The sequence below is a fragment of the Borostomias antarcticus genome (assembly GCF_949987555.1).
Source record: "Borostomias antarcticus genome assembly, chromosome: 2".
Lineage (NCBI taxonomy): Eukaryota > Metazoa > Chordata > Actinopteri > Stomiiformes > Stomiidae > Borostomias > Borostomias antarcticus.
In genome coordinates, this window is record NC_140235.1 from 28517560 (window position 1) to 28545414 (window position 27855).

Consider the following 27855-nt stretch of genomic DNA (forward strand, 5'->3'; position numbering starts at 1 on the left):
AAATAAACCGGATGATGGGACAGAATATAATTGGGGAAATACGTTTCCCACCAGTGGAACTTCAAGATTCAAGATCCGTTTTATTGGCCATGTATATGGTTCCCATATACTAGGATTTTGACTAGAGTAATGGCATGCACTGTTGCAGATGACAGGACAGGGTGCAGGACAGAACAGTGCACAAAAGGACAACAAAGAGTGCAAATACAAAATACAGTGCAGAATAAAGTGCTAAATATGATATACTGTTAAAAAGGGAGTCACAAATGCAATTTACGTACTGTATACAGAATGGAGTGGTGAGTGTACAGTATGTACAGTGTGTGTGCAGAGTGTAGTGTGATAGATGAGCCATGTTTTATGTGTACAGTGTGTGCAATGTGGGTGCTGTTGAGGTATGTGGACCATTCAGAGGTCTGAGGCACAAGTGGTGCAGAGGTATAGAGTCAGTGGGGGGGGGTCGTGGGGGGACACAAGCCTTGTTAATGAGTCTGATGGGCCGCAGTCTCCTGCCAGAGTGAAGTGGTTCAAAGAGACCGGGATGGGAGGGGTCGGCCACAATCTTTCTGGCCCTTTAGGGTCTTTAGGGTCCTATAGGCGTGCAGGCAGATGGTGGAGCCCAGGAAGCGGAAGGAGTCAACAGTGGTCACTGGGGTGTCATTCAGTGTGATGGGGGGGGGGGGCTGGATTCTTTCTAAAGTCTACAATCATCCCCACTGCCTTGAAAGTGTTGAGCTCCAGGTTGTTTTGGCCGCACCAGGACAGCAGCTGGTCGATCTCCCACCCGTAGGCAGACTCGTCCCCTCGGAGATGAGCAAACCTCAGGAGCTTGACAGACTCGTGGCTGGAGGTGCAGCGTTTCGTGTACGGGGAGAAGAGTAGAGGAGAAAGAGCACAGCCTTGGGGGGAACCTGATCTGACGGTCCTGGAGTCATAAATGTGCTTACCCAGTTTCGCGTGCTGCTTCCTGTCAGAGAGGAAGTCTGTGATCCACCTGCAGGTGGGGTCGGCGCGCTCAGCTGGGACAGTACGCCCTCCACAGTGAGCAGGAGGATGGTGTTGAAAGGAGCCGTTTCTAGAGAGAATATGAGAGCTTGCTTTCCTTCACACCCACATTCTGCCATTGGGATTTCAAGGTCCTTAGCTGTTATAGCACACGGTACGCGCGGCTGTTGCTGTTTGTGTTCATGTGTGTGCATGTGTGTGTGCGTGCGTGTGAGTGTGCGTAGGCGTAATCCGAATCGAACGCAGATGAACACTCTAACCGTTAATATATGCAAGAGGAAAATGTTGCTTCTGTGTGCACCCCAAGGTCGTTTTCCTGCTGGCACCAATCTCGTTACTAATTACCATTTCGTCCATCCCCCTGTATTAGGCTTCCATTCCACCATCCCCTCTGAAGACCTGACAGTTAATAAACTGCGCCATGAATCCAATAATTCGGAAAATAATCTAAGTGAAATAATCTAAGTGCAGCTTGTTTGAATTCATTTAAACACTTACCGCAAACTGGATAGGATACCGCATGATCAATGTCGTCCTTAATGCAATTTCACCACCAACGTTCTGAGGAGTAGGGGAAATTCAGTGTGACACCTCTTTGTGAGACAGCAGCACCGATACGATCTAGAATGGCGAATTAAATTAAACAATTAAATCTGCACAATTACTATACAAGTTACTCATTCAATATAGACTGATACAGCTACATCCACACAGGTTTACAAAAGTTAAAACTTGACACAGGTCACTTCACTGAATTTAATTTCCACAGACATTCTTGTTTCATACTGAAATCTATATTCATACACATATTTACGAACACTTCTATTTCATCAATGTTTATACAATATTTACATCACAGCTACACTTCTATTTCATCAACGTTCATACCAATATTTACATACAAGCTATAACTTGGCTAGAGTAGCCATCTTCAGTGATACCAATGAGCTGTGTCTGGGAGGTAGGATTGGAGGAGGTAGGATTGGAGCAGGTAGCATAGGGCCTGCCTTCAAACCTGCGATCATGAGGAGGCAGGAAGTGGAACAGGCCACCACTGGGAACAATCATTGACAATAAACTCACCTTTAAATCTATAAATTTTAAATCTATCTATAAAAAGGCTTGTCAGCGTCTCTCTCCTCAAGAAACTGAGGAGCTTCAACCAGCGAACACACGCTGACCATGGTCTACATGTCACTGACTGAGTGTTCTCACCTTCAACATCGTCTCCTGGTCTGGGAACCTATCAGTTAGACACAGGAACAAGCTGACTCAGGTGGTCAACCAGGCCAGCAAGATCACCGGGACAAATTACTGCAACTCCAGAGCCTATACAATCGGCCCATAACAGAAAAAGCAACCCAGATCTATAATGACCCCACCCACCACCATCATTCCAGCTGTTCCCATCTGGCAGGACATTCAAGGTCTCACTAGCAAGGAAAAATGGATACAATAAATATTTTGTGCCCTCTGCTGTGGCCATTCTAAACAAGGACATACTATAATAAAATACCCCCCCCCAAAAACACAAGAACAAATAACACTATAGATTAATTTTATGTTTGTTTTTTATGTACTTTATTTTTTTATTGTCAGTTTTTATACTGTGTTGCCAGAATGCCAAAGATACATTTCCATTACATGTAAATTTATTGGACAATAATGTTTTTCTTAAATATTTTATCTTACAACAAAGCTACACTAATACATCTTCGTTTTATTGATGACTGATTTTGAGAAATGTTCAGTTTCTCTTCTGGTTTGGCTGAGAGTTACGGCGGTTTTGGGTGTGATGGATTCTGATGCGTAACAATAACTTGACCATGTAGATGAGTGCCTCTTGGCACTTCTTCCTGTCACACACCACTTTGTTGCACTCACTCAGAACCTTCATACTACTGGTAAATAACTTCCCCCCAAGCCATCTGTGTGTATAACTGAGGTGATGCTTTTTCAAAAGTTATTTCCCAGGGCTGTGATTAGATCAACCTGTGCCAGGCTGGGCACTCTAAGGCACTTTTCTCCTAGGTTGAGATCAGTACATTGTTTGTACAGTAACTCAGAAATGTGGACCGTGGATCGACAGGGACATCTTCGAAAAACAACATTGTGTTTTATGTTTTTGTGTTCTTATCATTGTAATGCATATACTGTACAGTGTATGGTGTAAAACATCTGAGTAAGTTCTCCATTAAAGTGGGTTACCCTAAAAGTACAGAGGTACCAAAGATTCCTTACCATGAACGCCCAGGTTGTCAGTATCTTGTCCGAGTTGTTGAACATCAGACCAGTAGCCACTGTCCGGTATTCACACTCAAACTGTACAGTCAGAGCTGTGATGGTGACCACCACAACCTGAAAAACACAAACATAATATACAGTATATAAAATATGACATTACTTTACATTTATGTGATAGTACACACCCCTTATGTTTGAAAGACGAGACTGAGCAGTGTCACCTGGGACCCTCTTGTCCATCTGTATATGGCTGTGATGTGATGCCTTGCTGTGTACAGGACAGATAAAAACCACATCAACCCGAAGCAAGTCTCAGAGCCATTCCTGCTAGTTTACAATGGTTAAAGGTATAATATGTTATATGTGGATTAAAATGAAATTGAGAGTTTAACATGTTTTTGAAAGATTTTTCAAGGTGCCCACCCACATCCATTTTATGACCAAAACGGTGGTAGAGCAATTATCAGACTTATCAGACAGTGCTAGTTTTGTCAACGTTTTGATCTGAACCATTGTATATGGTCATAAGTAACCTTAAAACAGGGCTAAACATGCATTTTCCCTTTACTACTCCTTTAAATTATGAAATTTGGACGGCCCGACAATGACACTCTGTTGATATCATACCAGCCAATAGTATTACAGCATTGGTACTGCGTGCTGGGTTGCCAGGTATTATTCTAGCTTCACCACTGTGAGATTAGCAGTAGCCAGCTAACGTTATACTTCCATGAATTAGCAGCATTATAGATGTTGGTTAGCATCAAGTGTGTGTGCGACTATAAAACGGCAGCTTTTCCGTCCACTTCCACTCACTCTTTTCAGCTAAACGTTTGGTAAAATGGCCGAGTTTCGTCATCCTGCTTCTCCGCCTGAGCCCTGGCGAACCGTGCGATACAAATCTCAAAAGCTCAGTGACCGAAGAAGGAGCAAAAGTCGGATAAATAATGGGCCAGATATGCCTTTGCTCGTTGAACGGAGTTTATGGAGTTTCATGGAATGAAGTCGCATGGTGACATGGCTACTTTTCTACTAGACCGGTAAACTAGCTAACTAGTTATCGTTATCTTTCTTGGAATCTGAATAGCCAGACCTAACGTTATCTCCACACTACAGCATCTAACGTAACTTATTACATGGCACTCTGAAATACTTGATTGTGATTACTGATTAGTGTAACGTTATGTTCCTCTCGGTGTGAAGATCTTATCACAGTATGACTGAAACAGTGCATTCTCTGGCATTTTGGCAACCAATACGTTGTGTTGTTGCAGTTCTTATCTTTAGACACTAGATGGGGGAAATAATCCACATACAACATATTATACCTTTCACTGTAACCTAGCAGGACCTGTTAACTGTAGGCTATTAGGCTACTGTGGTTCACTAGCTAACTGTATAGCTAGCACTGACAGGTCTAGTCCACTTCAATTTCCACACTTTTGTGAACAAGTTAAACAAACAATTGCCTATCAGGATCTTTTGTGAACAGCTAATATTACCTAGGTAGCTAGCTAACATTAGTTAGCTAACTAACTTAGCTAGCACTGACAGGTCCAGTAAATTTCAATTTCTACACTTTTGTGAACATGTTAAGCAAACAATTACCTGTCAGAATCTTTGGGAAACCCGTGAAAGGCAAGCTCTGGACATGTACTCTGATAGTTTTGACAGTTTATTGCAGAATACTGTTTTAGTTTTTCCACAGCTGATTTGTAGTCTTCACGTAATGTAAGTGACCAGGTTTAGCAGGGTCAGCCTCGCTAGCAGGTTGTCCCACATGTATTCTGTGTGTAAAGATTAAATACCGACAGCCTCGCTTTGAACGCCAACTCATCTGTGCTTATCTCTAAATCAATTTAAGATTTCAAATAGACAGACCGACGTGAATTCTAAATGTGTGTGGTATTCTACTTTTTTTTAACCTTGAGACAGATCTCCTTTGCAACCGAGCCCTGTGACAAAACACACATTAAATTACTTACAAAATACAATAATTTATACAATTTATATATACTATATATACAATATATACAAAATGAACAGAATTACAATATACATGTCATGGATGACTGCACATGAATTAGCAAGACTCAACTGTGGAAATTGCAACTGGACAGTTGTCAGTCATGGACAGACAATAACAAAGACAGTCAGTCTGTTTTGGGTTGAAAAGTGTGTGCTTGGAAGGAACTGGTTGGAAGGTTGACAGAGAGTTCAAACTAACCGCTTGGAAAAGATAGGGGGTGCTACTTATCGACATGGGAGTAATCAAACTAACCACTAGTCCTGGCGGTGCATTTACCCCCATTCAGCGGTCACTATTCTGTCTCCAAAGTGCTTAGTGCTAACTATCTTTGTTATCATCATATTCACATCACCCTGCCGCAGTAATGCAATATTGAACCAATGGAACATGAACACTCAGTCATGAAGAGAGAGCCCCATCGACAGTTTCTTCTGTAAACCATATGGGTCAGCCGAAAGCAGCTACTCAGCTCTTCTGTGTTCCAGAGAAAGTTTTAAAGGCTGTGCATGCGTGTGTGCGTGCGTGCGGGTTCGTGCCGAAGACCCACTTACTATTGACAGTGGTTCACAGGGTGAATTCCCTCCATCACACTTCTGCAAAGTAATAACAACATTGCAGGAACTTTTTGTAGTTTCTGTTTAAATAGATTGTTCAAGGATAGGAAAGGGAATATTGTAGGAGAGTCCCAGTTGGGGGGGGGACTGGTTGAAACAAATGATGCCAGGAAAGGAACACACACACACACATACACACACCGGCCTCCACCATGCATCTCCACCTCCCTTCCACTCTACTTCCTCTCTGGCTTCATCCCACATTAATAATCCCAGTTGGGATTGTGGGGGGATGAGATTGTGAACCCGAGGCGAAGAGGGCATCATATACAACCGGCGCTCTTGGGCGTCTAAATTCTCTAATTAAGCCCCCCTCTTTCTTAGCGGACACTCCTCCAGTCCTAGACACCTGTCCTCTGAGACAAGAAGACTGCACAGAGAACAGATAGAGAGCAGGGCAGGTGAGAAGGGACGAACAGGCAAACCTCTGTTTAATTAGTAACCGAGAGAGGGAGCGAGAGAGGAAATTAGTGGTGAAAACAAGATAACTTCAGAGCAAAAATGAGCTGCGCCAACCGGTTTGACAAAGTCCTCTGAGCATAATTGTGCAAAAGGGTCAGGGAATCATCAGCTCCAGAGTGATTTCCAGTTGAAGAGAGGGAAATAGTGATGTAGGCACACACACATACACACACAGGATGGGTATATTGTCTGGGAGCTACGGGAGGAAGGAAGCTGGCATGGGTTTAAGCTGGAGTGAACAATGACAGAGTGGTGTAAGATTCATGACAGGGATGCATGTTGGTGGGAAAAACAATTCCAACCGATGTTTACGATGTTCACGTTTTGAGATGTTGACATGAATTCCATTTGGCGAAGGAATACAATTACCAAAATGTCTGATTACCTTTTTGCATTGAATGCATCGTTATCTTTGCTAACTTCTCAAATGTGTTTTTCAGAAAGACCAGAAAAATGAAGTGTTTGAATTTGGCCAATCACAACTTAAAAGAATCTTCCAGAAACAAATGGGACCAGAATCCAGTTCACCGCCTGCTTTTCCCATGACAAAGGCTATATACAGTATACAGTAGAATATGTTGGAGCATGAGCTTCTCAACAAGGAGACATGCCTAGCTTGAAATGTGTGTGTGTGTGTGTGTGTGTGTGTGTGTGTGTGTGTGTGTGGGCATAATCTGAATTGAACACCGATAAACACTGTGTGTGTGTGTGTGTGTGTGTGTGTGTGTGTGTGTGTGTGTGTGTGTGTGTGTGTGTGTGTGTGAGGTAGATGTGTTGGATGGTGGGTTTGTGTGGGGGGTGTTATGGTCCATGGACACAGTCAATACGTTGGTAGAGGACAGGGAGAAGATCCTGACACCAAAATCAATCATGTAGGCTTGCACCTGAGACCTTATGATGAAAGCAGAAATGAATGCTAGTGAAATTCTATTTTGTTTCACACACACGTCACACACATCACACACACACACACACACACACACACACGCGTGCATCGGGGTATGCACAAATGGACAAACACAAACCATATACATACTGTACATTGACACATGCACAACGTGAGCAATACACAACCAATATGTCATGGTGCCATTTTTATTATCATTATTCGTGAGAGGCCGTAAGTTGACATTGCTATTTAGCAACAGGTCTGCTTGCATAAACATCAGGTTTGTAAGTCATACGGTTTCATCAAGGTCCTCTGTAATAAAACAGACAGTCTCAAATGGTTCAACCTCAGTTGGAACAAAAAACAATTCATTTGATTCTGTACCTTGGTGATTCTGAAAAGCCGCCCTTAGTCCCCTCATGTCAATGAACAACATTCCTCCACACTGGGAATAAACTGGATACGCTCTTTTCTACAATAGCTCTTCAAGCAAGAACATTTTGAAGAAGAAAGCTTTGGTTCAGACGAGTACATGTGTATGTTCCCTATGTTTTGTGTCTCTCTGGTTTTCTCTCTGGTTTTCTCTCTGGTTTTCTCTCTCTCTTTCTCTCTCTCTCTCTTTCTCTCTCTCTCGCTCTCTCTCTCTCTCTGTTGCTCTGACCAATTTATCTCTCTTTCTCATCCTTCTTAATGTCCAGTGGTTTGATGAGAAAATACATTATTTTAATTAAATAAAATAAAATAAGTTATTTTCTTTGATGGAGTGAGTTTAGGAGCAGTGGGTGGCGATAACACTAGACATTAATTTAAATTCTCCATCAAAGCTCAAAAGCATGTCTCCAATTACCGGGGTCTGAATTTCATGAGGCTGAGGCATGATAGGAACGTCAGAACATAATTGATAGGTAATGTTCTGCTGCAGAAGGTGACATTGTCAAAATTTAAATTACGTTTCTCCCCCTTGTACCCTAGTAACAAGAACCCATACTGGTGTGTTCCTGGTAATGGAGGTTTATGCTAACCTCAAACCCGACATGACATGAATTGCAGAAATCTACATGCACACACACACACACACGCACTCTCTCTTTCTCTCTCCCTCCTTTACTCTCTCTCTCTCTCTCTTTTTCTAATTAAGCTATCATAAACTGTTCCTACACTATATAAAAAAAAGGTTGATCAAAAGACTAATATAATTTTTTTCTTTTTCCTCATGTACTGTATGGTACATTTACCCAGAAGAAAGAGGCACATTTAATCCCATTTTGTTGATTAACACTAGTTTAGCAGACTTACTTTATCATAGTCAAGTATTCAACCAGAATTCAACAAAGGAAATTGTTCAGTAGTTATTGTAGCCCTTGGACGCCATTGCAATTACATACAGAGGACTTTAGAATATGAGACTACTGAAGTACTGTATCTGAAAATGCCTTGCATCTGTATAGCTGCCAAATTGGCTTGCAATACAGTAATACTGTAAGCTAGGGTATGCAACAACACGCATCATATTTGTAGTTCCTGTTACATATCATTCTTTAAATAAACAAGTCTCAAGTCAGAGGAGTATATTTGCCCACCACACACAACAAGAAAATTTAACTTTTTTTCCTAATCTTTTCAAATATTTAACTTCTGCAACCTTGACACACCATACAAATGTTCTTTGAAATATTGATATTGCTTTTATTCACATCGTTGCACATTGTCACCCTACGCCGCCCTCAACAAATGGGCATCAAAACGTTTCTGCATGAGGTAAGGAATTTCATCTAGGTTCATGGGGGGAAAAAAAAAAGAAAAAAGAAAGAAAATGAATGTTTCCATATTATGCCTGGGAAGTATAGATTCAACGCTCTGTTTACGGTCAAATGATGATTCCTGTCAGAGGTCAAACCACCAGTGTGTGGAGCCCGGCTACAATTCACACCAAAACTGCAGTCTAGTGTTGGAATCCCAATCCTGGTGGTATCTGTCCTCCTCTCCTCTTGTCTGTAACCCCTTTCACAGTGTATACAGTAGTACCATGTTGTACTGTACAGTAGAAGATGTCATCTGTTCCAAGGAGCAGTCCCTCTGCTGCAAAGCCTGTATTCTGCATAAGGAATACCAATGCCCCCCCCCCCCCTGCTCCGACCAGAGACATTATGACATCAACATGCTGTGAAGACAGAGACATAAAGAAGCCTGATGTCCCTCATTGTTGTGAGGGATTGCTTTACAGCCACCTTATCAGCTGTGTGAGTGCTGCTCTCTCTCTCTCTCTCTCTCTCTCTCCTGTCCTCTGACGCCGAGGTCAAACTGGTCAATTTCATACCTGTAAATAATAATAATATTATTATTAATCATAATCAGTCATAATCATAATAATAGTAATAATAATCTGTATCAGCCTATTCGCAATTTTTGAGCATACAATACCTAGAACTGTGATGGATGCATAAAGCATTTGCAGGTGTTGTGTATTTAAAGCTGTTCTAAGCATTTTGTTAAGAGACGCTTTGTGTGTAATCAAATCAAATCAAACTTTATTTGTATAGCCCATTTCGTACACAGAGGCAACAATGCGCTTAACAGAGAGTAGGTCCCCCCCTACATATTCCAGAGAGAAGCAAAAAAACAGTTTCACCCGGGGGCCAGAAAAGTGAGCTGTAAAAATTGTTCCCTGACCCCTCTCAACAAGACGATCGAGCAAGCTCAAGGAAAATGTTTGTCTATTGGCTAATACAAGGCAGTAAGGTTAGTAATAGAACAGCAGATGATGAAGGAGGAGGGAAGTGGAAGATGTAGAGTAAAGGTGTCTTGGCTTATGATCTATGGGACACATGTTCCCTAACCCTAAACTGTAACCATTTTCTGTTACGGTAAGCAACTGTTTTTGTTCTAGTAAGCCTAACTCTAACCTTCTTTCGTACTAACCCTAACCATTTTCTCAATTTGTTCTATAAGCCTAACTCTAATCCTACTTATGTTTTTTTCTTGAACTAACCCTAACTATTCAAGTTGGATGCCTGACCATTATTGTAGGCCTATCCCAAATTCTGAAAAGCTTTTGCCCACATTTATAGGCGTGATAATAGTTGACGCTTTGCTTTTGTGTACAGAAAGAAATTCATTAGCATAGGAAATGCATTTCTTAAGTGTCATGTTGTGCAGTCCAAATGCTCTGGAATGTGGCTGTGTTCTCAGTATTGGCTAGTCTGTACTGCCCATGTGTAGGCTGGTTGGTAGGCTACTGAAAAACCAGTCCAGGAGAACCTAGTGGTCTCCATTATCCTCCCTGGCTGGCTCTCTGAGCAGCAGAGGTGTTGGGCTGGGACCGAGCTAGCTGCAGCAGCTCCTCTGAGTCAGACAGACCTAATTACCTCGCTGACAGAATATCAATACAATATTTGAGGAGAAAAGAACAGGAGGGACCCGTGGACAATATACAAACTTGTTTCTGCACATTTAACCCGTTAATACATCATTCATTCACAGTTCATTTACTGTGTTTTGTCTGTGTACTCTACCGTGCATTCAGCTGGCTTATGATGATGGAATAATACAAATAAGACCCGTTGGTCAGTTGTGATGAAGTCCCTTATCGCTGGAGTTCTGTCAGGCAACCCTGAAAACATAAACATGTCACACCTATCTTTCTACCAAAATGTGATCAACTATTCTCAATCATCATTTAACTTTTAAAATGCATATTGTTTTTTTCTCATTCCTGTGCATTATAGACATGTGAGAACAGGGCATCCAGGTCAGAATACTGTACAGTAATGTAACAAAAGCAGAAAGAGGCCACGAGAGGTTTACTTCAGAGTGTTTCTTTAATGGCTCACCAAAACACCTGTTTGCATCCAAACCCTGACACAAAGAGTAACTACTACAGAAACCTTTACAGCACTGACAAATATACAGGCACAGATATGACGGCCTCTAGCTCTCTCCCTGTCTCAGTTAACACTTGCACTGCAATAGGTAGGAGGATGGTCCCTCGATTGCGAAAGTAAATGTCTGAAAGGTTGGATATTCAAGGTCATTTTTCTCTCTCACCCTCTCTCTCAATGAAGAAACAATACATTTTCAAATCCCAGGCGCATGATATGTCTGGTAAACAGCTTTGGTGGGAGGCTGCTGCAAAGTTCAAGTTATGGTAGGAACCAAATTATTGTGAAAATACAGGAGAGAAAGGGTGACCACATGACTGCTGACCTTCAGTGCTCTCACAGCAAACGTGGAATGTTGAAAATCTATCACTGATTACATGCACCCATAAAACCCATGTTAGGAATGTATCATATCCAAATGTATGCATTTATTGGCCTTGTACACGGACAGTGTTTTCAAATGAATGAAGTTTCACTTCAGTTCACACCCCTCAATTGATCAGTAATGTTAGCAAGTGTTAAGGAAATTCCATGCTCTCGCATTAATAGCTAAATTTAAGAAAAAGATAAATCAAGGAGAGAGAATGAAATTTCCTTCACACAATTCGACCCATTCACTCATTATTATCGCTATGATCTTTAGTCAACTTTAGTCATGAACAGACCAATTTAAATATTTGATGTTACTCTTATGTTATGTGACTCTTCTTCAATACAACTGTACCTTCTCCCCCCTTTGCTCTGCCTACTTCAAAATATCTCATCTACATACAGATCAAACCACATCGCATGCATTGCATCTTTTTATCAGAACAGGTTCCAAAACATTGGCTTAATGTAGCTGGCCTATGACAAGCTTGGCCACTGGGCCTTTAGATAGGAGGCCAGCTACAAATGCTGCCAGTCACCTAAAGTCCTGACTGGGTGTGTTATTGCTGTTCATTTTTATATCTATTTAGACAGATGTGGTCACTACAGGCTGTAGTACTGTACATTGGCACCTTGCGGGGCATTTGATAGAAAAATCTACCAGCTGTTGTACTGCTCTGTATTGACTACTGTTTTTTTTCTCTTTCCTGTTGCACAGAAGCCACACAGTAGTGTAAATGACTAAAAACAGATTGCAGAGACATCTGGTCACTCAAATGCCTGGTCAACCATATGGGATTTCAGGTATAAAAATCAAGTAACAATGTCCGCCATTTTACCTCTCCCCTCCTTCCCCTCCTCCTCCTCCTCCTCCTTCTCCTCCCCATCTCTATCCCCTCAGCCGTTCTCTGAGGCAGGTGAGTGAGGAGACATCACAGAGACGGTCCATGGAGACGCTTCACAGAGACGTATCAGGTGCTATCTGACGTTGAGCGTGTTTAAACAGCGAAAAAGGTCAAGTTTACCTCAGCAAGCCAACGTGTCACTCCACCTCACTCTGCGTCCAAAGAAACAAACCGACATCCGGTTCTATTATGGTGTGTTACTGACCACTGATGGCTATGAGTCGACGGTAGAGCCCCTTAAATTCCCTTCTGGACATCAAGCAAAACAGTTAGGTGGGAGGGTGGTTTATCCTCAGAGCCCTCCAAGAAATGATGTTCAGTGGAAAAAGTCCATTAAGTATCTGCCAGTCAAAGAGACCTAAAATGGAGTCTGTCATTTCGACAGCTTCCTCTCTTGTGCTGTCACAGCCATTCGCTATCCCTAAAACTTCTACTTGACGAGCCTTGACGTGATCTTGACCAACATTACTGTAACATTAACACAACATTATCTCCTGACCAAAACACCCTGTCAAAAGCACTGGTCCTAAACCAAACTCTTATTACATAACAGATTAATAATACGTAGACAAAAAAACAGAGAAAGACGAGAAAATACAATCATTCTGTACATAGGCTATACAAAAGTAGGTCACCCTGTTTGCATGTACTGTACACTCAAATTGCTTTAATACAGTAAACAGATCATCTTTTTTTTTTACACAACATAGAAACGAAACAAGACCATCGCAGTGGGAGAGGAGGGAATATTAAAATGCTGCTAAATCAATAGGGGTCATCGTTTAGTGAAACCCTACGGCGCCCACCCACTCCCAAAACACAAACACACACACACACAAGATCTCACACCCAGAAGATCTAGATCAAAGAGTGTATCAGGATGAAGGGATTCGATGGGGAGTGGGAGGCAGCGATGACCCGGTCGGACTTTGAGAGTCCATCATTAAAAGTAATGTCATCCTGTACTTGCCATGAGGCTGAATGGGATTAACATATGATTTACACACTCTACTGCAGAGTCCATTTCATCCTTATCAGTCTTGTGTGTGTGTGTGTATGTGTGTGTGTGTGTGCGTGTGCGTGTGCGTGTGTGTGTGTGTGTGTGTGCGTGTGTCTGTCTGTGTGTGTGTGTGTGTGTGCGCGCGTGTGTGTGTGTGAGTGTGCGCTTCCGCGTGTGTGTGTGTTTGGCTACTAAAGAACATGTGCTTTCCGTCCAAAGATAGGCTGGTATTATGACACAAAGAACACGTTTTTTCTCGTTGATAATGTTACAACATACCGCAAAAACCTCATGACATTTATGAAAAGTAGCATTCTATTTCATTGAGAGAAAATAAAAAAGAGGACTGGTATTGATTAGTGAGTCGCCCTGTGAACAAGACTTGGCCAGAGGTGGACTTTACATAGTTAAACACTGCAGCACCGAGGAGCAGAAAGCAGCCAAGTCTGAAACACAGGATACAGTATAGGAACTCCAACTGGCTGTATGTGTGTCCAGTACTGGCACTCTAGCAAAAACAACATGTTTACAGATGTAGTTCTGCTAACCACAGACGACGGGTGAACCAGCAACATACTGTGTGTGTATGTGTGTGTGTGTGTGTGTGTGCGTGCGTGCGTGTGTGTGTGTGCGTGTGTGTGTCCAGCATTCTCCAAAATCCATAGAACGCAAAGACAGCCGACTCCCAGTTCGTGGTTCAGTTTGTGGTCCCTACACTGTTTCTCAGGCATTCCTTCTCTCTCTCAACATGTGTATGCTCTCTCCATTTCATTGGACGGCCACGATATGTGTCAAGTCCCCCCGTCCTCTGCGATAGGTCCAGGAGGCTGAGGAGGCAGGGCGGGAGGGGGGGGGGGGGCACAGGGGGAAGTACGAGGGGAGAGAGGGAGGGAGGGGACGGGGGGGGGGGGGGGGGGGGGGGTCCACGCCGCTGTGCTCCCTTAGCCGCAAGAGATGACGGTGAAGCGTTTGGAGATGCAGGACATGTTGTGGAGCACGATGCCCAGGAGGAACAGCAGCACGCACGCCACCAGGACCACGGTGCACACCCCCGACCACGTCGACCCCTTCCCCCCGCCGCCGCCCGCCCCCATGGCGCCTCTCCTCTCGCCCTCACCCGCCTCCGCCCCCATGCCCTCCAAGCCCATGCCCAGCTCCAGGGCCTGCCGCTCGGGCACCGTCACCACCGCCACGCCCTTCTGCTGCGGGTGACCCCCCCCGGGGAGGAAGCGGCAGCCCAGGTCGCCGGGCAGCCCCAGGGCGCGCTCCTTGGCGAGGGGGAGGGGCAGCATGTAGCAACCGTTGCTGGGAAGCCGGATGAAGACGGGCGTGTGCTCCGAGGCGTGCGGGATGGCGATGACGGCGACCACATCGGGGTCGTCTGGGAGCTGGGAGACGGAGAGGCCGGCCGGGAGCCTGGTGACGCCGCGGCACCATGGGCAGCGGATCTCCTTCTGGCTGCTCCGCATCTGGGTCAGGCACACAGAACAGCACGTGTGGCGGCAGTCCAGCAGCTTGGGCCTCCGCCGGGGGCTGTAGTAGTTGAAGCAGATCTGGCACTCCAGGATGGAGTCCTGAGACAGGCTCTCCATTTTCCAAGGGGACGGTCGACGCTACGCGCAGCTACCCGAGGTCGCGGGCCTCGTGCGTGCGGGCGTGCTCCGGCGTGAGATCGGCGTGAGATCGCCCCCGTCGGGACGTTGGCAGCGCGTCGCCGTCGCCACCACCAACCCCCCACCCCCCACACCCAAGCCCTTCGTCTCTGCGCCGCGAGCCGATGTCGTGCGGTGTCACTGCCGGGTGACTCTCCCGCGATGATTCATCTGTGGAGCAAGAGAGGAAGAAAGATGGCGTCAATAAAGAGGGCGCGGGGGGCGCTGAGGCGGGCAGCGACGTCGGCTCAGAGGCAGGCGGGGCTGTGTGTGTGTGTGGGGGGGGGGGGGGGGATCAATACACTGCCATGTCAGCAGGAATCCAATACTCTCGCCCATCATTCTTCCCCACACACAACGACTACACACGACACACACACTCCATGTCCGCCGTAGAGACGAGAGTCGCTGCCGAGCACACACCCTCTCCGAACGCTCGCTGACTAAAACGCCTAAAACCTTTTACACGCATGCGCACAAAACAGAGCACTCGGCTCCCGCCAGGCACGCCACACACACACACACACACACACACATATGCACGACTAAGAATCACATTCTGAGTCACATTACATACACTCCACTAAACACACAACAAACAAGGAGTTAGCACCACCCACGGCACACGCAGGACGAGGGAGACAGGAAGTTGTTATAACACGCATAATGACACCGTCTCTGAAGGGACCGGGGGGCCCAGCGTGACTCCCTGACAGCTCTGCTACACTCAACTGGAGCTTCGGCTTCCTTTTCAGGCAACTGGGGGGAAATCCCATGGAAAACGGGCTGTGTGTCATTTAGAGAGATGCTGTGGACCAGGCTAGGGTTGGGTGTGTATAGGTAGACAATCAGGGGTAATAGGGATTTGGGATACGTGTGTGTACGTGCGTGTGTGTGTGTGTGTGTGCGTGTGTGTGTGTGTGTGTTAGAGAGAGAGAGAGAGAGAGAGAGAGAGAGAGAGATGGAATGAGGGTGAAGGAACTGTAATTGCCTGTGGGCCTCTGTATCAGTACCAGTAAGTCGAATGGAACTCCTATATTAGCCCCTTATAGAACCACAAATATAGCAGACTTGTTGACATGGTGGTCTGAGGTGGATATACAGTACACAAGCAACTAAATCCACCACAGTAAAACTAGCTGAACCTATTTGGTCTCACTTATCTGACACACAAACACACACACACACACACACACACACACACACCAGCCCTCTGGGGCTAAACGCATCTTTCTCTGCCAGATGCGGAGGCAATACCCTCCTCGCTCTGCTCTCCTCTCTCTAATGCGTAGTTTCTGCATCCTGATACCATGTCAAAGTCATGAAAAGTGCAAAAAAAACAGACAGAGAGAGAGAGAGAGAGAGAGAGAGAAAGAGAGAGAGAGACCTGCCCTTGGGGGGGTAAGACAAGCGAGGGTATTACTGAATCCCCTTCCTGAAGATAAGGATTAGCTTTGATCTGACATAAATGCTTTGTGGCTCGATATTCCCATACAACCTCTCTCTCTCTCTCTCCCTCTCTCCCTCCCTCTTTCTCTCTCTCATTCCTCCTAAACTCTCTCTGAGAAGTCTCTCCCAAGCTGCTTTAAGAACATCAACTCTCCGGTGTGCTCCACTCCCTTCTCTCCTTCTCTCCTTCTCTCTCTCGTTCTTTCTGTAGTGCTGCGCCTAACATCTCAGTTAGCATATCAAGCTCTTAATGATAAACTCATTGGCCAGATGTGCTGTTTCTGGGATACAGCAAAAGCTCTCACACACAGAGACACACACACCAAACAATGTCGGGAACAGCTACAACTGCAGCGCAGTTTGGGGTCATATGGCATGGTGGGCTTGAACACGGGGCCAAGGATGCTCCGATAACCAAACAATATCATTCATCACTTCAACAGGGCCGTAACCAGGGCAACCCGGCTTGCCGACATTTCGGTTTGTGACCCATTTTGCACCTGTGGGCCGGGACAGACAATACACATATCCGAGAAGTGGAGCAACGACACCATCCAAACATCCCCCCAAGAGGATTCGGAGCTTTACAAGCATACTCACACAGCCACTGAATTCAATAATAAAGCTAGGTGTAGGGCTGGGTTTTAAAAATCGATTAATCGATTCTGAATCGATTCTGAATCAAATGATTCAGAATCGATTCATGAATCCCAAAATCGATGTTTTATTTAATGAATGAATGAATAAATGAAGGAATGAATAGTTCATTAATTCATTCAATGATTCATTCATTCATTCATTTTTGGAAATCAGTATCGATACCCAGCCCTAGTATTGATGTGTTGCATAACTTGGCAGTCATGTAATTAAGGTTACAGCAAAAAAAAAAAAAAGGTTTTAGTAATACTAACCGAATCGAAATTAAATCGAATTGAATTGAATCATGATAATCGATTCTGAACTTTGTGAATCGGAATCGAATCGATTCTTGAAATTCGAATCGATACCCAGCCCTAGCTAGGTGTACTTTATGTTTTCCAAAAACAAAACAAAAACACCCAAAAATTCTCTCCATTTGTTTGGGGGAACAGAAATGAGTCTGGTAAGTATCTTTAGAGCCCCTGAATGCGTTGAGATGTCTTCAGGAAACTCCAAGCCATCGATCCATTTAAAAAACAAATGCCCCCGACCAAAAATAATAAGAGGTAGATGTTATTATTTTCATATAAACCTCTTGATGCCGCCCGAGGTTTGCTCGGCCTGAGTGTGGCAGTAGAGCCATCATATCACGTAAGGTTTGGTCATGATGTTCAGGATGACCTCCCAGTGACCCCTACTCCCTCGCCCAGCCCTAAAACACCCTCTGGCCTACTGGGACCATCCGAGAGGACACACTCTGGACTGGGCATGGTAGGAACAGACAAACACACACACACACACACACACAAATCCTGTCTGGCTGGTCCCTCCAGCCTTGCTGCGCAGCACACACAATCAACTAAGGAGAAGGTACATTCGTCCTAGCAGATATCCGCTAAAAATAACCCACAGAGCAACACACACACACACAGACAAACATATGCCACAATATAATAACCTAGTTGGAGTCTGAAAGGGAGGCCGTAGTTAGAGAGAGAGAGACATCACAGACGAGAGGAGAGACACTATGCAAACACAGGCCCGTCACCTTCAAACATGGAGGACATAGGAGTAGACAGTCACCAAAACAAACAACTCCCTTCCACCAGACAGCCCAGGTGCAACATCATCCATTAACACAAGGCATGAATATGTAGTAGGCGCATGGAAATCAAAAAGAAGTCTTGAATACTAAAATTAGAACAGGTGTGGCCCTCCAACTGTCTTCCTTCCTCCTGTGATTCAGTGTTTGGACCAGCGTCAACACCCACTCGACACCCACTCCACAGTGTGTTGAGCAGCTGTAAGGTGGGCCACCATTAAATGGTGCAGCACTAGAACAAACCCTGGGCTGCCAAGTGCTTTTACACTCCGTGTTAATCAAACCACTGCACTCTACAATTAATCTGCATTAGATTTAATTTGGTTATATACGTCGCGCGCACGGGGTGGGCTCAACGCAGGACAGCTGCCCTTGAGGGAGGCGTGTCATTGATCAGAGCACGCATGCGCATGTATGCATTGGCGTTTGTCTCTGAGCGAGTGTGTGTCCCAGAGGTGGCGGAATATGTGTGCTTGCGTGTCTGTGTGTGTGTGTGTGTGTGTGTGTGTGTGTGTGTGTGTGTGTGTGTGTGTGTGTGTGCCTGCGTGTCTGCGTGTGTATGTGTGTGTGTGTGTGTGTGTGTGTGTGTGTGTGTGTGTGTGCGTGCGTGTGTGTGTGTATGTGTGTGTCTGCGTGTGTGTGTGTGTGTGTGCGTGTGTGTGTGTGTATTTCCTGTGTGTGCGGCCCAGGACAGATGGAATCTCTGATAGAAGCCTGTGCAGCAGACCACTGCGGGACACATTATGGCAATTTCCAGCTTGAGGAGCCAATCCCCATCCGTAGCACGGAGAGAGCTGCCAGCGCTACTATATGGGCTGTGGGCCACACAGCCAGGCAAGCATGACCGCTACACACACACACACACACACACACACAGAGGGAAACAGAGGAAGGGGGGTGAGCCATGGTGTCCGTTCCCTACATCTCTCCTGGGTCTTGTGTCTCATTCTCCAAAGCCAATATTTGACCACGGCCTCCTCTGTCTTGTCAACAAAGCTTAGAACGAGAACCTGGAGACTTCACACGTGTAGCCGTTATCCGCCACCGCACGCCGGATTGAACAGACCCTACGGTCATTTCAGAGACATCAAATACTCTCTCACTCTGTCTCCTTCCCTTTGTCTAGACCGCGGGTTATCTGGCTACCTCATGCACTCAGATAAACACGCTTTCTCCAATCGCAAATGGACCGGATGCCTCCAATCAAATTGACTCAGGGCCCTTTGATGGCTGCAAGGATGTTTGTTTACTATCCGAAGCACTCGGATTCCACTGCATCGGTCTGAAGGCTCTTACATGCTCTGGCGTGTGCTGCTGTGCTGAAAGTTGTGGTGTCCCTGCTAAAATCGGGTTTCTCGTTATCTGTGAACTCGAAGGCGGGGGAAAGGTTTGTTTTGAGAGCTGACAACATCAAGCTCGGATCTCATCCCTGCACTTAACTCAGAGGGTTTCGAAATCCTCCGCTAGGATGTTTGCCATGGATTAGAAATAATTCAGTTGCTTCGTGTCTTCGATGCCTCTGAGAGAGAGAGAGAGAGAGAGAGAGAGAGAACTTTGCTGGCTAATCTCCCAAGACTCAAGAAAGGAGAACATATACAGCACATCATGCTCCGATTCTGCACGAAATACCAGAAAAAAAAAAACATATAGAGAGAATGTTGTACTTCAGTTTTGCCCTAAGGTAAGTTATAATTTATCTTATGGCAAAACTGGATACTGTACATGGGAAGGACATTCTCATTGCCAAAGAAAGCACATGGTATTCCTGCGCCCTGCTGATGAAAGAAGCTGTGAGACAGAGCCGGTGATCGGGATTGGAAAATAATCTGTTATAAAAGCAGATGAAGGGAAGAAGAGTACTTGATTTCATCCGCCTGAAGCTTTATCTGCACAGTACAGACAGACAGGGGAAACAGACAGATCATCCGGGGCGGCTGTAGCTCAGTTGGTAGAGCGGGTCGTTCAATGATCGAAGGGTCAGCGGTTCGAATCGACTGTCCACATGTCAAAGTATCCTTGAGCAAGACACCTAACCCCAAATTGCTCCCAATGAGCAGGTTAGCACCTTGCATGGCAGCTGCCGTGAATGAGGGTGTGAATGGGTGAATGAGAGGCCATTGTAAAGCGCTTTGAGTGCCGCTAAGGTGGAAAAGCGCTATATAAGTGCAGTCCATTTACCATTTATCCGTGTCTTAGACAAAGTCATCCAAAAACAATTCAGTCACAGGCTAATACCTTAATATACTACATCACAGTACATTACATTACAGTGATTTAACAGATGCTTTTATCCAAAGTGACTAACAATAATTGCATTAAACGTTGGAAAAGCCAAAGTACTACTACTTGCCAGAACTCACAAGTGCATCTCCTTTCTAAAACAAGTGACTAAGAGTATAATCTAATGCTGAAGGCAAAGTGCAAGAATAGCAATCTCGTATACAATAGGTGCTTAAGAGGGAGCATTGTTGTAGTACTTCTTGAAGAGATGTCTCTTGAAGAGACGTTAATACTCACTTATGGAGATTTCATGAGAGCTATTCTAATGTATCATTTTCAAACATCAAAGAAGCCACCTGTACATTTCCATCGAAGTCAACCCACCATTTAGTTTATTTTTTCCTTTTTTTTAAGGTTCAATTTTAACAGATTAAGCAAGACGTGTGGGGAACGGGGTGGAATAACAATGAATAAACAATGTTGTTTATTCAGGTGTGCCCATCATTTTTAACCCGGAGCTTCTGTCCTACTGTTAGCAGACTCTAGCAAGCACACGGCAACACTGCGGGAACTGAACACACAGACACACACACATCCCCCCTCCCAGGACTGAGAATGAGATCATTCACACATCGGTAGGCAACACAACAGGAGTCAGAGAGCATGTGTGTGTGTGTTTGTGTGTGTGTGCGTGCGTGCGGTACAGTGTGTGTGTGTGTGTGTGTGTGTGTGTGTGTGTGTGTGTGTGCGCGCATGTGTGTGTATGCGTTCCCTGTATACACTCACACACAGTTCGATCTTAAATGGAGTCTACTTACACTTGATGGTGTACGGTACAATTGATCTTGGTTGGACGCTCTATTAGACCTGCATCAAGCAGCACCGCTACAGTTGTTAACTTAACACGTCTGCAGCGATCAGGAAGCGCTTCCTTCAGTCAAGCTGGTGATATCAGAAACTGAGAGGGCTGATCTTACTCACAGTTCTGAGACAGGAGCCGTCACATTACTAACATTACATTACATTACTTACAACGTTGCTGGGGACGGGGTAGCACGTTCTCAGACTGAACCGAAAGTAGTGTGAGACTGAACTAAGTATGAGAACAAGAACCTTCTACATTGAGGTTCTTGAGGCTTGTCATAAACTGTGATCATAAACAATAGATGAAGCAAAATGAAGTCCTATTATGCGAAGGTGAGATGTACAGTATAATCTTGCCTTACCTTACAACAGCTAGGCTAGGTGTACAGACGGTTTTAAAACAGCACCGTCATAAAGAGCCACCATCAGCATAGATCCTTGTGAGTCATCCTAGAGTCGTCTCTAGCCTATGCGCTCTGTGTGGCCTACAGGGCCTCCAATCACTGTACAGGGATTATCAATCCAGCCTAGTGACAAAACGATTAGCCAGCTGACTCACCAATCAACGATTACCCAGACACGGAGCGGACCTGTGAAGTCTTTATCTTAGACCGCACTGGAAACACAATAGTTGAGCCGAATGATCAATAAAATGGCTCCATGGATTGCGGAGTAATATCAATAAATGCCAGTTCTTAGCAGTGAGTGGATTATGGTTGACTATATTTGACTGGAGACATTCCCATAGCGTCTTTGTGTGCTTCAAGATAATAGTCTCTGAAGAGAGTTTGGTGTTCCCTCTCATAACACTTCTTGTCAACCACCAGATGTAATCTGATATGGCTGATCCTTTTAGTATAAACCAATTATGAGTCTTAGTTCCTCGTCTTAAAAGAGAGATTTTCCAATTTTCTGGGTAAATAGTATTTGAACAAAGTTCTTAATACTTGCATTTATAAGCTAATTTTACAACACTTTACAGTACATGACATGACAATGTATTAAGCGATATCCTAACTACTTATTAAGCAATATATTTAGTACTACTGTATAACAACAATACAATAATATGACATGATACTTATGACAAATCTCTTATTATACAATTTTATAATTATTTATGACTGCATCCCTAAGGCCCTATGAATGATAATTAGACAGTTTCACCTCTGGAAGATGCTTCAGAGAAAGTAAACAGCTGAAACTCCCAAAGACGTGCCCTGAATCACCAGCGGCAGATCAATCACTGAGGAGGAAACTGCAACCAAATACAAAAGTGTGCTCAACCAAGACCCAGTGGGCCACCACCACACCTGCTGCTGCGCCTCTCAGTTTGAAGAATGGCCGTGTTTGCTGCATGTCTCAGATTTTCACCCCCCAACCAGCCGCCCCCCCCCCCGCCATCTCTCTCTCTCTCTCCCCGCATGTCTTTGAACCAAAAAGAGAATGTGGATGGGTGGCGGGTTTGAGCGAGACATGTTTGACACAGAGCCAAGGGGAGAAATATTTCGCATAGACTGGTGTCAGCACGGACACCGCTGGCGGGTGAAAACACGAACGGATCGATGCGGTGATTGGCTCTGGGCCCGGGTCACGGGCCACACCCTCGCTGACAGAGACTGAGACAAATCCATCAGGATAGACACACTAACATGGCCTTCTTCACACTTACATGGCCTCTTCACACCTCTCGAGTTGTCAGACAGAGACACAAAGTCCTGGTTTTCACCGTCAGAGCTCTCCACCGACAGACCCCAACTTACTTCTCAGAGCTTCTACGTCTCTACTCGCTGAGTGGGTCTCTGAGGGCGTCCAACCAGGGCCTCCTGGCGGTTCCCCGGAACAGACTAAAAACCAAGGCTGACAGAGACTTTGAGGCGCTGGCCCCAAGGCTCTGGAACGCTCTTCCTCAGGACCTGAGAGCTGCACCCTCTGAACGCATGTTCAAAAAACAACTAAAGACACACTTGTTCAGAGTCAGGCTTTTGGTCATTTATAATTGATACTTTTTGCTGCTTGCAATAAGTTTAACTTATTACTGTAAAGCACTCTGTGCATCCGTGCTGTGAAGAGCGCTATATAAATAAAGTTTACTTACTTTACTTACTTACACACACTTTCGCAGTGTCCACACACACACACACACACACACGCAGACACACACACACATGAGCAAATATGTGTATACCAGTGGAGGCTCGTCCATTGAGGCAGGAGAGGACAGTCCTCCTCAGTTTTTGTAGAGAAGAGAGGGATTAAAATATTAATATATTAATTTATTTATTCATAATGAATATTATCTTAGTTTCTTTCATAAAGCAGGTTTTCCCTATGGATAAAAACCCATTATTGAAATTCTAAAGCTCCAACAGTGACATAACATGCAGCTGGAGGACCCATAGATATCTATGGAAGGGAGGCTAGCCTCCCTTAGGGCGGGTTCTTTTCTCTTAAATCAATGTAATGCCTTTTTTCTTGCTAATTTGTGATTGGCCAAAACGCTGAAAAATTACCGCATGGGAGGACAGTACTCCGGCCCTGTCTGAACAGGATTCAGATATTGACATTTTGTTAGTCCAATCACATTCCAGATTCCAGATTTACCACAGTGAAGGCTGATTGAGTCGGCGTTGATGTCTGTGTTTCTCTTCCCTGTGCCATTGGAGACTTTTTGCATGTTCGTAGCTCCATAATATCCGAAAGTATTATGGGACATATTATACATCAAACTGTTTGTCTATTTGTCTTGATTCTAGCCATCTAAATATCCAAGCTGACATAAATACTTTTTGAGCTAGAGCCGTCTGAACACGACAGTTCCACTGGCTGGCTATAGCCGGTAACGTTAGCTACGAGGTGCACGTCAGGCTACGGCATAGGCAGGCGCGCAAATTGGCGCAAACTGTCGGCAACTCGTCCAAAACATTTCTAGAGACTGGGTCGCAACCAAGCCCCCAGGATTCGAAATCTAAAGTGAAGGCCTATTGAACCGCGCCATCTTGGCTAGATTTGTAGTCATTTTGCTATTTCCGGTGACTTTTGTACTTGCGCAGTTGTGCTTTTCTGTCCGACGCGCGTCCACGCACGTTCCCGGCTCTCCCCGCTTTGATTTAGCAATGAAAACCGGCTTGCATATTAACCTGTTTTTGTAAAATATATCCATTGGAGAAATTATTTTTTCATCCAGGCATCTTAGTTTTAACAGGTTAAATATAACTGAACATGTTTTGTTTGCTAGTAGATGGTATTCATTCCGTTCGCGATAACGTTATTGCAGCCAGGCTAAATTCCTCCAGGGAGCCAGTGACCGGCGAGTTGAAGAGCTTCACTCCCCGCCAGCAGGAGCTTTGGCCGCGGCTACCGCATCTCGGATAACCCGCTGAGTTCGTGGCTGCTATTTCACATTCGCCCTTGATCAATCCCAATACCGATCCATTGTTATAATGAATCAATCGTTCAGATCGGCAGTGCTGCATGCATGTTACAACATCATTGTTAGCTTTATTAACATAACCATAGACTACATTTATCTCTGTAACATTTGGCTATCCATCTTACACCAGTCGGCCATTCGATAGCTAGAAGCGGTGCCAACGTTGACCGTGGACGTGGACGCGCGTAGGACAGAAGTACAACTGCGCAAGTACAAAAGTCACCGGAAGGCCAGAAAAGCACAACTGCGCAAGTACAAAAGTCACCGGAAATGGTCAAATGACTACAAATTTGCCAAGATGGCGCGGTTCAATAGGGCTTCATTGTTGATAGCGGTCAGTGAATGGAGTGGCTGTATCCAGTTCTATTAATACATCCATGGTCGCAACACCGGATCGGAGAAATCCACAGCCTGGCTCCTGCTTGCGTGAGAATTGATCGCTTTGGGGTGCTTATTCCTCATCCAGTGATGGATGGGTGGATGGAAAACTTTCAACTGAATGTTCATATTGTTCTGATAATTGTAGGCTATAGCAACATAAGAGTGGCAGCTTTGACAGCAACCCAAATGAGCTAATCCCATAGCTGTACCATTGCTAGCTAGCCATGAGCGAACTGTTGGATACTGCATTTGCTGTGCAAGGTATTCCATTCTCCAGTTGTCAAATCTATTTGCCAACAAACTGTTTGAGAGCCAGCACACCTCAATGTCCCCTAATCAAAAATTATTTTCATATATCACCTAACCTCTCCAGCATCTCACCAATATCAATTATTTTCTCTCTTTAGAGAAGAGTACAATCCATTACAACAACTATTGCTTACAATGTTTTATTGTTGTTTTGTAATATTTTATTATGAATATGATAAATAAATGCTGCATGTAGTTAAATAAAGTCTTATTCAGTTTTTTATATGCTAAAATTGACTGTAAATCCACTTAAAGCTGATATTTCAAATAATAACTGACTGAGGGAAAGTGCCCCCCGGCGCCCATGGGCGGTTCGCCTCTCTTCCTCCTGTCCTCCTCAGTTTTTTGAGTCACCAGCCGCCACTGGTGTATACAAATCCTTGAGTACACATACACACACCCTCACACACCCTTGGGTCTAGACACACACTCACAATAACACACTTTTAATCACACACATCATCAAACATCTTAAATCCCCTTCAAGATAATCATACAGCCAATACCTGCCATCCACTTACATGAAAGCACACGCAAAAGCTGCTTAAACCACTGCTGTATTTATGGACAGGGAAAATAAATAAATAATCTTGAGGACACTTCGAAAAAGAAGGTTTGATATACTATGGTAACAACAAATGAGCTCCACCAGAGCTTAATCCTCCCATTCAGAGGCCTCCAGCAATTAATGTCTTTTTTTAAGGACAGCTATCAACAGTTTTCCTCCAATCTGCCTAGAAAAATGTCCCCAGATGTTGCCAAAGGCACAGGATTTGATATTCCTCCGTGTCTGATTCCTGCCTGGCAATTAACTCAAACCCTTGAGAAAGGAACACAATTTCCCCGTCTACGGCAGACAAAGACAGCCCTGTGATGTCGTTGCCTAGGCCTCCAACGGGCGAGGACGAAAGACAACAGCAGTCACGTGACTTCAAAGCTGGCGCAGTCAGACTGATATCGCATAGCAGCAACTTCGGAGGGTACTACCCACCCAAACGAGTGAGGTTTTGCTCCTCTGTGGTTACACAAGTGTTAAAAGCAGAGCTGCTCTGAGAAGACTCATTTGTAAATGAAAAAGCAAGGAACCCTCCATCTTTTCAAGCAACGCTATGAGATGCTGGATATAGTATCAACAAGGATGAAGGACATTAAAACATGAATCCAACAGCGTGTTTCCTTACATAGGCAGGTGGGAGAGGAGAGAGCAGGAAGAGACACCTCTCTGTAGCAATTTGTCAGGATTAAAGTTGGATGAGGAGGTACTGCCAATGCCACACGTCCTCCCTCCTCTCCCCCCCCCCCCCCCCCCTCAACCCCCCACCCCCCCTGGAGTTGTGTGCGTGTGTGTGTGCGCGCATGCAATTGTGCGTGCGTGTATGCGTGTGTGTTTATCTGTGTGTGTGTCTGTGAGTGTGTCTGCATGCATGTGTGCGTATGAGTGTGTGTGTGTGTGTCTGTGTGTGTCTGCATGCGTGTGTGCGTGCACATGTGTGTGTGTGTGTGTGAGAGAGAGAGAGAGAGGGGGAGAGAGAGAGAGAGAGGAAGAGAGAGGGAGAGGAAGAGGGAGAGAGACAGGAAGAGAGAGAAAGGGACAGAGAGGGAGAGAGGGAGAGAGAGGAAGAAAGAGAGAAAGAGAGAGAGGAAGAGAGAAAGAGAGAGAGGGAGAGAGAGAGGAAGAGAGAGAGAGAGAGAGAGAGAGAGAGAAAGAGAGAGAGGAGAAAGAGAGAGAGAGGAGAGGGGGGGGGGAGTCTGCGATAGGTGTTGTTCATTATCTGGAGGTTGTCAGGGAGCGCTGGTGGTGATCTGAGCATTGGGCCAACTGGAGGCCGGGCTTGTTTCCTTCACCACTCAAAACACACACACACACACACACACAACTCACAGGGGGGGAGGGGAGAGAATATAAAGAAAGAGAATGACCCTCCCATCTCAACCGAGACATAACACACACTGATTAGGTTTAATTAATAGTGTGTCTGTCTCTCATGCAACTTTCTCTCTGTCTCCCTCTCTCCCTGTGTGAACCCCCCACCACCACCACCACCTCCACCACCTCTCTCTCTCTCTTTCCCTCTCTCTCTCTCTCTCTCTCTTTCATTTATCCACAGAGGAAAGCACGAAGAAGGGAAAACAACTTGTCAAATGCCAAACACAAAACACAAACAAACACACTCACACTCACACACACACACTTACACACTCACTGACATATATCTGACTTTAACATGGCAGTCTCCTGGGACACTCAACCTGTGAAAGGCCAGATATGTTCAACCAAATATGACCCTAAAACTACATAGCAAACAAATCAAACATCTACTCTATAATAAGGGAAAAGAAAGGTCAAAATACTTAACAATATAATATTATAAACAATTACAAACTTTTATAATATTATAAACAATAAAAAT

The 27855-nt window shown here is 44.8% G+C and overlaps 1 protein-coding gene across 1 annotated transcript; it reads right to left on the reverse strand.

Annotated features, from left to right (window-relative positions):
• Positions 1 to 14336: 14336 nt before the first annotated feature.
• rnf152 (ring finger protein 152) lies at positions 14337 to 14987 on the reverse strand (the record flags this gene model as incomplete). Its single annotated transcript, XM_084451849.1, has 1 exon — positions 14337 to 14987. One exon carries the CDS (start codon positions 14985 to 14987, stop codon positions 14337 to 14339), a length of 651 nt encoding a protein of 216 aa, XP_084307975.1.
• Positions 14988 to 27855: the final 12868 nt, after the last annotated feature.